This window comes from Brachionichthys hirsutus, chromosome 6 (assembly GCF_040956055.1).
Source record: "Brachionichthys hirsutus isolate HB-005 chromosome 6, CSIRO-AGI_Bhir_v1, whole genome shotgun sequence".
NCBI lineage: Eukaryota > Metazoa > Chordata > Actinopteri > Lophiiformes > Brachionichthyidae > Brachionichthys > Brachionichthys hirsutus.
In genome coordinates this window covers 8,188,368-8,195,850 of record NC_090902.1, presented here as the reverse complement: position 1 = coordinate 8,195,850, position 7,483 = coordinate 8,188,368, and the positions used below count along the sequence as shown (strand labels likewise).

At 48.1% G+C, this 7,483-nt stretch overlaps 2 protein-coding genes across 2 annotated transcripts in view; both read right to left on the bottom strand.

The window, feature by feature from the left end:
• Positions 1-233: 233 nt before the first annotated feature.
• Positions 234-2,167, bottom strand: LOC137895287 (cyclin-J-like protein). Its single transcript, XM_068740768.1, has 4 exons — positions 2,164-2,167; positions 1,281-1,580; positions 1,044-1,203; positions 234-771 (listed from the first exon to the last, which is right to left on the bottom strand). The coding sequence occupies exons 1-4, from the start codon at positions 2,165-2,167 to the stop codon at positions 234-236; spliced, it is 1,002 nt and encodes a 333-aa protein (XP_068596869.1).
• Positions 2,168-5,799: 3,632 nt separating this feature from the next.
• Positions 5,800-7,483, bottom strand: part of LOC137895286 (histone-lysine N-methyltransferase, H3 lysine-36 specific-like) — a 7,540-nt gene continuing 5,856 nt past the window's right edge. The window contains exon 14 of the mRNA XM_068740767.1: positions 5,800-5,805. Within this exon, the coding sequence (XP_068596868.1) occupies positions 5,800-5,805 (6 nt within the window). The remainder of the gene's footprint in view (positions 5,806-7,483) is intronic.

The following is a 7,483-nucleotide window of genomic DNA, read 5'->3' as shown; positions in this document are numbered from 1 at the left end:
CACGTCAGTGTGATGACTTCCACCGGGTCGGTGGAAGTCTTGCATTTGGATCTCTGCTTGCGTTTGAGGCGTCTCTGTGAGAGCGGCGTGGGCGATCGATGCGCCGACGGCGCTGCGGTGCTGACGGAGAGAGAGCGGAGGTCTATGCAAGGATAGTTGGGGGTCGGGACTTGGGATGGAAGTATCGCCGGGCATCCCTGCAGGGGGTTGTGCTCCCTCTCCGTCTCCTGGCGTCACCTGTCGAAGCAGCCGGCTGTAAATGTGTGATGAGCCCCCAGGTAGCCCCCGGTGTAGGCCATGCTCAGACAGTGGCGCGGCTCCCCTGCAAGGGCCATCTGCACAGAAATGGGGCCCTGGAGTGGCAGCGAACGCACCCCCGGCTGGAGAGCAGAGGCGAGGCTCGGATAGGAGGGGAACCCGCTCCCCGAAGAAATGGAGGGAGCCGCGGTGAGAAGCCCCATCCGGTGGTTCTGAAGAAAATCCTGAGACACGTTCACCACAGGCCCAAAAGCTTGGGAGTCCGCTAAAACCTGCAGCTGGGACAGAGATGGCGAGTTTTGGGAAAGGTGTGGGAAGCCATCTGGCTGAAAGAGCAGCTGCGGCGTGGAGGAGGTCGAGGAGGATGAGGAGGAGGAGGAAGAGGAAGAGCCTGGCCTCTGGATGACCGACACTGGAGATAAGTGGGAGGTCTGGACTTGAGAATGGAGAGAGGAAGATCGGCGAGGAGCGGATTTGGTCTTGTTGGCCTCCTTCACATCGTTGTCGTGAGCACTATGAAAAGAAAAGGCAAAAATAAAAAGTTTCAACGACACACCAGTCCTCAAATGTTTAGATGGTCGCACGTAAACTTGAACTACCGGTACACGTTATATGTGCATCTCATGTTAATGTACACCAACCATAGCAACCGCTTTATAGCCCATCAGCCCAAACTACACCGACGTAAAGGTCGTCGACCCCCAGTTACCAGGCACACATTCCAGCCTCGCTCTCTGGTCGGGCCTTCGGCCTCGGCTTGTTTGTGTGTTTGTAGCAGCCCTTACAGCAGCATGAGCTCGATGCACTGTGTGAGGTGGTCCCACGTGTAGCCCGTTAGGAGATGCAGCGCAGTCGTCCAGCTTGGAGAAATCTGAAGGCAAATGCGAGACGCCGCCACGCACGCGGAAGCTACCTGGGACGGTCGGAAACTCAGGAAGGCGTGGTCTGGAAGACGAGACGAGAGAATGAGTTTGACATCAACATCCCTGTTAAAATTCAAGCGTTTCTTCCTCTTTGCCCACCTTGCAGGGAGACTTCCAGAAAGTAGTGCGTGTATTTGTCCATGAACGCCTTGGTCTTAGAGAGGGACGAGACAGGCCAGCCGTTGTAAAGGTCGCCCTCCTGCACAGAGGCGTGGAGGTAGTAGTCGATGAAGTGGGCGGGCGTAGGCATGCACAGGTTCCAGCCGAAGGTCTCCAGCAACAGAAGCTCCATTTTGATCAGATCCTTCTTGTTGAGAACCAAGTTCAGGCTGCACATGAAGCCCAGCGAGTTCAGCTGCTCCAGTTTGGGAACCCTGTCCTCCTTCTCTTCAAATTTACCTGAAATGAAACGAGTCATGAAAGCTCATCGTTGCACCTCCGAAACAGAATGTCAGGAACACACTGTAGACTTATTGACTGATCACGACCCCCGATCAATGTTAAATGATTAATTGATGTTGAAACGACCACATGCTGACAGGTTGCTTATTCCACAAAGTAGCAATTCAGCTTATAAATATATATAAATATAATTAATACATGAGTTTTAACACAAATATTGTGTCGTTTTGATTAAATGGAGTGGGGGGGGGGGGGGGGGGGTGACAACCTTCATAAGAAATTTAACAAACTACAAAGCCACTTGAACTGCACTGCTTAACATTCCGGTGTTACAAACCATTTATTACATGTTAAATACCGTCTGTAAATGCAAATGGAGGTGGTTCCAGTTTTTACTGAAAAGCATTGAGCAGGATATTTAACAGATGAAAGGCAAGCTAACATCCCAACGATGACACCGACCTGGCAAAGCACCACGCAGTGACAACAGCAGAGCTACGTCCACCCCCCCCCCCAGTTTGTTTCAAACAAATGAAGGCCGCCCGTAGAGCTCCTGCGGCTGCCCTTCATGTCTTAATACCCATGTTTATGTGTTTCCCAACATAAAGTGATGTTTTTATAGACCCTAAAGCGAGACAGGGGAGAGGAAGAGAGAAAAGAGAATGCCTAGGGAGGGAGGCATGAGGGAGGATATAGGTGTGGGGGGGGGGGGTCTCCCGCCCAACCAGCCAAAGGGGTAATTAGCAGAGAGGCAATAATGGCATCCCTCCCCTAGAACAGGAAACATTATGCAGCAGGGTTGTTTACACCCACCAGAGCTCATTCCACAGCCCAGTCCACACTCGCCCCATTCGCTCACCCTCACATCCTCTGGATCCGGCCTCTATCTGCTGCTAGACAGCTATGTCCACACTCACGCCGCCATAAAAGGCCATCAGTGTCCCCCAGCCTCCACAAAGGTCCAGCCCGTTTGATCTCGAGGAAGGAACAGCACAAACAAGCAACTGATTGCCCTCTTTGGTTACTCTCCTGGTTTAATCCTGCGGGGTAACGGGCCACGCGAGACACGGGATGCCCAAATAACAAAACAACGCCAGACTCGTTCACTTCAACGAGATGACACAGCAGGGGGGGGGCGGGGGGGGGGGCTCCGGCAAACACAGGTCAGTGGGCCAAAGGAATCACCTTGGTTCAACTTTATCAGCAGCACAATCCGACAACAACAATGGCGTGCTCTGAATTGTGACGGGAAACTGTAGCTATCGGTCATTTAGGTCAGCGGTTAATCAAACTATTGCTTTGACAATTATTATGTCCATCTCATTTTAAACAAATCAAGCACCAATCAGCATATCAATACTATGAACCCTGTAGGAACACGACAACACCATTGCAGCCCGTTTTACAATGAGTGGGGGCCTGAGAAAGATCATCTTCCACCTGACCCGGGGCGTTAAATTAGTCACAAGACCTCCCTCTTTAGTCGGGAGAAACGCTCATCAAGACGAGGGAGGGGTGGGGGGGGGGGGGGGGACTTCCTTTCCCATACACCGACTACCGGACACCCTCATCCTATAGGTTCTGGTGATGAGAAAGGGTTGTGTACACAAGAAGTAGTTAAAGGTCAGGAGTCAGTGAGGGGTGAGACGAGATGCGGGCGCCCCCTCCAGGTGCGCCGTTTGGCACAGATGTGGAGGTGGGGGGGGGGGGGGGGGCAAGGGTTTTAGTGAGGGGGGCTATTCAGAAACCTGACGGCTACATTCTCACACGAGAGAAACCCGTTTCTCTAACTCTTTATCTGCACACATTAAGTAGATCTAGACGATTTCAATCAGCCTTCAATGGTGACGTTACTCTGGACGAGGTATCCAAATATACTGCTTTGAGTATTTAAATAAAATAAAATAAAACCAGACCAACCACAAACTTCTTGATACCGAGGAATGAAACTTTTGATACAGGTCGCATATTTCTGAGTGTATCAAATATAAAAATGTGCACCCTGAAAAAAAGGAATGATTGTGAGGCGTACACCTTTAAAGCCTCGGATCAACTGTGGCTAGAGCATTTCCCATTAATAGTGCATGCAGACCCTGCATGCCGATGGATTAGGGTAACTCTAAATTCCCCTTTGGTGGGGCTTAACAGTAAGAGATTTGACATTTAAAAAGAAATTCAAAACAGGAACATTGCGGAGCGGAACAAAACCGAACCCATCAGCAGGATAACTCGGATGAAAACATGCTTTTGTATTTTCAGCTTTCCATTCATGATTTAACGGTGATCATCTCTTGCCGATGAAGAATCGAGTGAAGCTTTGAGGACCCCCCCCCCTCCCCTCCCCTCCCCCCCACATACCTATTTGTATTTCTGACTGACTTGACGGCCGTAGACGAATCCTCCCTCCTCTTTAAACTCGTTTATTTGCCGGATCCTCTTTCAATAGGAGTGTGAATTAAAATGGTCACAGCTCCATCTCCGCGTTGCCACCCCTGGCCCCAGCAGGTCTCAAAAAGTAGCCCAGACTGACCTTCGACCCCTGATGCTAATGCTTGGGGACCACGGGGAATCCTAGAAACCCAATTATGTGTGTGTGTGTGTGTGTGTGTGTAGCCGATTGTTATAAACAACACAGAATGGTTACATTTGAACACATTTCTGCGGTTGTTCGTAGGATTGCAACAACGCAACATATTTCTGAAACCCGGCGACAGTAATAATGAATGAAATCACTGTGAAGGGCAGACGCCATGTTTTATTTAAGCCATCTTCACATCCCTCAAATGATTTCTATAAATTCTAAAGGACCCCACCCGACAACGGTTTCATTGAAACCATTGGCCAAGCTCAGCTCGGGATAAAGGGGAAGCGGGTTTCTCAATCTAGTTTTCCGGGCGCCCTGCTGAATGGTTCAGTTCCAGCACGTCCCATTTTGCAAGCCACCGTCTCTTCCTCCCTTTATGCCCTGTTTAACATCAGCAGCCACAACCTGCCTTTGAAGTACCACTCCACTCGTTCTTCAACCCCCTCGGGATGGGGGGGGGGGGGGGCTGCGTTTTTACTGGCTGCTCTGTCCCAGGACTAGCTGACTCTGCCTGCCCGCCCCCCCCCCCCCCAACAAGGTGAGGGAGCGGGGAGGCAACAGAGCCAGCAACGCCGGGTAAAATGGCACCATCAGAACCTCGTTAATGAAATGCTTCTGTGGAAAGTAGAGCGATGACATTTTAGTGGGAATTCTGTCACGACAATGATGTGAATTTTAATTAGACCATCACAAAGAAGTCCATAGGTTGGAAGTTGGGTTGCCACAGCGACGCTCTCTTCATTTAGCAAAAAAACATGCTAACATGCATCAACACGGCTGCACAAATGTGAACCTCCGCCGAGTGTCTGCTCCCCTCCCCCCCCTCCCCGGCTGCCCTGCTTCTGCTCGCTGGGCTTTTGTTTGAGGCCTGACACGGGGAGCATATGGCAGGTGCCCCTCAGCACACAGACCCACCCCACACCCCGGCTGCAGGGCCTTTTAAGTCCCCCGTGTGGTCTGTACGACTTTGCTTAGAGCGCGTCTCACACGACGCTCATTTTCGTTTGGAAACTGAATCAGACTCCCTGAACAAAACAAGATACAAATTCAGAAATATCTTGCTGAGGAAACGCAAACGGCAACAAAAACAGATCCTAAAACCATCCAATGACCATAATTAAGCGTCACGCACACAACTCAAAAGGCATACATACACACATTCAATCCAAGCGTCAACCATTGCAACCACAAAAATGCGTTTACCATTTTATTCTGGCTAATGGCTATAGCTATAGGTGCACAATGGTGGTGGAATTAAGGCCGTCATACCAGGAAAAATAAAATCTATACTTCAACCACAACAAACACACGCCGCAATAATGTGCACCATTAGGGTAATCTAATTGTCGATTTTTATAAGTATTGAGCACTTTAAATACTTTAGAATGAAGATTTCAGGTTTGTTTTTTACATATAAAAAAATTATATTTTTATCAAACATAATAGAAACTTACATTTGGGGACAATGACAGGATATTACTTGTACACAGACAAAGTCTTCACTGGAATCCACATCATGTGATCCAGGCTTCGGGTTTCGTCGAATAATTGGATTTAATGGAATTAACCAGATCTAAGTGTCCAACAGTCAATTTAACTCAATCGCTGTAGATTTAAAAACTGCCCGTAATCTCACTCCTGCAAATTAAGAAGAGGTCAACCATGAACAAACACAAGGGCACACAGCCCTAGACACAATAGAGCAACAGGATTAAGCAGCGACTGTTGGACGGGACAGAAAGGGGCGTGATTGACTGAAGTATAATAAATAAAAGATGCGTGTCTATTAGAGACAAACAGGGGAACCTGGAGAAGCGGTTCGGTTACTAAGCAGATTCCGAAACGACTCATAATGGAAAAAAAACAAACATTACACGACTTTGAAACAGTCTTTCAAGCCGTCATCAATCATGGCAGCGACTCCTGGAGTCCAAGAGGAGTCAGAGGAGAGGGAAAAGCAAAGAGAGCTTCCCAGCCGGAAACCACAAAGACTGGATAAAAGAACAAATGAAGGAATAGTCGCGCCTTTATCCGGGTTTAATTCAGAATATTTATATCACTCCAAGAGCACTCTGCAAACTATTCCTGGACTCTCATGAGATTCCTTCAAAACAAAATATCTTTTGAGTCTCGTATTCAATTCATCCACCGGCGAGACATCTCTGACTGCAAAGATGGCACAGGTGCATGACCTACACACACACACACACACACACACACACACACACACACACATTCACACACACACACACACACACACACACACGAACGCACAAGCGCTGCCCTCCCATGTGAATGGGCCCGGTTCCAGACTTTTCTACTTTGACAGCATCATTAGTCTAATTACCCATAATGCCAAGGGCTGCAATAATGTACAGAAACCTCACCGTGTTAATCACCAGACAGACACCAGTAACAAAACCCACATCCTGCACAACACACACACACACACACACACACACACGTTTTATACATCACAGCAGAGTTGGCTGCTAATTAAAATAAATCACAACTCAGCAACATCTGCAGAAATACCAACAGCTTGGAGAAGAACAAGAATTACGAGCAAAAAAAATGATCAACTGGTCAATGCAGGGAAGAAAAGATCATTTATAGGCAAGATCAATTCACTTTTCTCTGTTGTTGCAAGGCAGCTATAAAGTATGTATTAAATTAACAGCAAGAAAACTCAATATTCTACAGACCTTGAAGGTCACAAGGTCATGACCTTCAAGGTCACATATTCGACCCTTTTCCCCACAAGTTAACGCTGTTCCCAGACACTTCTGTATATCTGTGACAGTCTGTGCTCAAAATAGCAGACGGATGCTGCAGGACAGCGTCCGTCTTTTCTGCCTCAAACGGCTCCGTCAGAAACGCCTCTGAAAACGAAAACAGCTGCACGCTACCATGGTAACCGGGTGACGTGACCTTTTTTTAGCACACACTAAAACATTTTTTCCACTTTTTGCCGGAACATTTAGACCAAAAAGAAACTTTTTCCACTCCGTTCTTCTTCGACTCGTGCACGAGCCACAGTAGAGCGGAGCAGACACGGGGAGAGCGCACACATCTTGTGAACGCCCGCCCCCCCCCCCAATTGTGACATCACAAACACAAAGAGTCTTGTACTTGATTACAGAACTACGCAAACTATGCAGGATTGACCGGATGGTTTAATTTTGCAGACCTAAATATGAGTGTAGCAACACGGAGAAAAGTGATTTTTTTTTTTTCATAACGTCCCCTTTAATAAAGATCGTCTCTGTAATAAATTTAAGAAACAAAATCACATCAAACAGAGCTTTGAGGAGAT

Bases quoted from the DNA above. Each gene is read 5' to 3' on its own strand.
- LOC137895287 (XM_068740768.1), bottom strand. The intron at 1,204-1,280 runs GTGGGCAAAGAG...CTCGTCTTCCAG, and splicing joins TCTGGAAGTCTCCCTGCAAG to ACCACGCCTTCCTGAGTTTC. The intron at 772-1,043 runs GTAAGGGCTGCT...TTCTTTTCATAG, and splicing joins TGCATCGAGCTCATGCTGCT to TGCTCACGACAACGATGTGA.